The sequence below is a fragment of the Sinocyclocheilus grahami genome, unplaced genomic scaffold (genome assembly GCF_001515645.1).
Source record: "Sinocyclocheilus grahami isolate Dianchi unplaced genomic scaffold, SAMN03320097.WGS_v1.1 scaffold685.1, whole genome shotgun sequence".
Lineage (NCBI taxonomy): Eukaryota > Metazoa > Chordata > Actinopteri > Cypriniformes > Cyprinidae > Sinocyclocheilus > Sinocyclocheilus grahami.
The window spans coordinates 374,360-375,612 of record NW_015505864.1 but is presented as its reverse complement, the minus strand read 5'-3'; the positions used below and the strand labels follow the sequence as shown (position 1 = coordinate 375,612).

The 1,253-nt window shown below is 36.9% G+C and overlaps 1 protein-coding gene across 1 annotated transcript in view; it reads right to left on the bottom strand.

Annotated features, from left to right (window-relative positions):
- LOC107559430 (neuronal acetylcholine receptor subunit alpha-7-like) overlaps nt 1-1,240 on the bottom strand; it is a 13,080-nt gene extending 11,840 nt beyond the window's left edge. Inside the window, exon 1 of the mRNA XM_016243253.1 lies at nt 1,131-1,240. Within this exon, the coding sequence (XP_016098739.1) occupies nt 1,131-1,185 (55 nt within the window). The 5' untranslated portion in view covers nt 1,186-1,240. The remainder of the gene's footprint in view (nt 1-1,130) is intronic.
- Between the last annotated feature and the right edge of the window lie 13 nt (nt 1,241-1,253).

Below are 1,253 nucleotides of genomic sequence, written 5' to 3'. Positions count from 1 at the left end.
ACTGTCAGAGAATGAACAATGTGACACGGTTGCAGAGTTTCACCTCGAGTTATTCTGCACTGCAAACTGCTTCCAGAAGAGGTTTGCAGCGTGCAGTGAATGAGATATTCAGGAGAACGCTTGCAAATCAACAGAGGCAGCTGTTCCAGCTCATTTGGATGTACGTGTATTGATCTGAAGCTCTCATCAAAGCTTTTCTGCTGGGTTTCAGTGATTAAATCTCCACCAGGAAGTCTGACTGATTGAACTCATCCACTTTCCTTAAGTATTCATCTAACTCCCTGTTTGAAATATTTTTAACATTTGCCAGATTTGGACAGCAAACAGCACAGCGAACTTTGATGTAACTTGTGAAGATATTATGTTAAAGATGTTAAAGTACTTTTTGTATGTAAAAAGCAAATGAAAAAAGGTGACTCTAGTTTCTTTCCCAAAGTTCATTCAGCGCCCTCTCTCATCTAGCTGGATAATAAAAGGGATCTTTTTCCCAGTGTAATTCCCTTAAGATCACATTCATAATCCAATTCCACCGTGGACATCCTCTAGATTACGTCAGGCCTTTTCTTTATTCAAAAAGCCACCTGTGATTCATGAGTGTCTAACAAAGAAACCAGAGAGCTGGACTCCCTTGCCAGTACCAGAGACATTTTACTGTACACAAAGACAACGCATCCAGTGTAACCACATCTTCAAAGATTCAGTCAAAGACCCTTTATTATAAAAAACCTCAGCAATTAGAAAAATTAAGATAACCTGACTAAGCAAAGCAGATTCAAGCAACATTATAAATGGTATACATACTGTACATGTGCAAATGTAAACTGCCAACATAATGACCTTACATTTGATCAGATTTACATATTGTCCTTACCTATTAACCTGGCATTCTGGCCTGTATCCTCAACTAACAAGCCTCAAACCAAAACATCAATTTTAATTGATGTCACAGTTGCAGCTGAAATATTGAAATCCAAATACAGCAGACATGTAACACTAATCTTACAAGTAAGCAGGAAATATTATTGAACAGTTTGACTTAAAATAACTTAAATAGAGCAAAAGAGAAAAAAGCCAATAATTCAACAAAGCTCACGGGTATTTCATAATTAAATTTCCATTAGGTTTCTTACCACTCCATAGGCAGGTTGTGGTGGTAAAATAAAGAGTATATTCCCAAATTCCCATGTTCCTATGAAAGTTAAATTGCTGTAATGAATAGAAAAGCTCTAGGTGATGTAGGTTTCAGTGTTGTA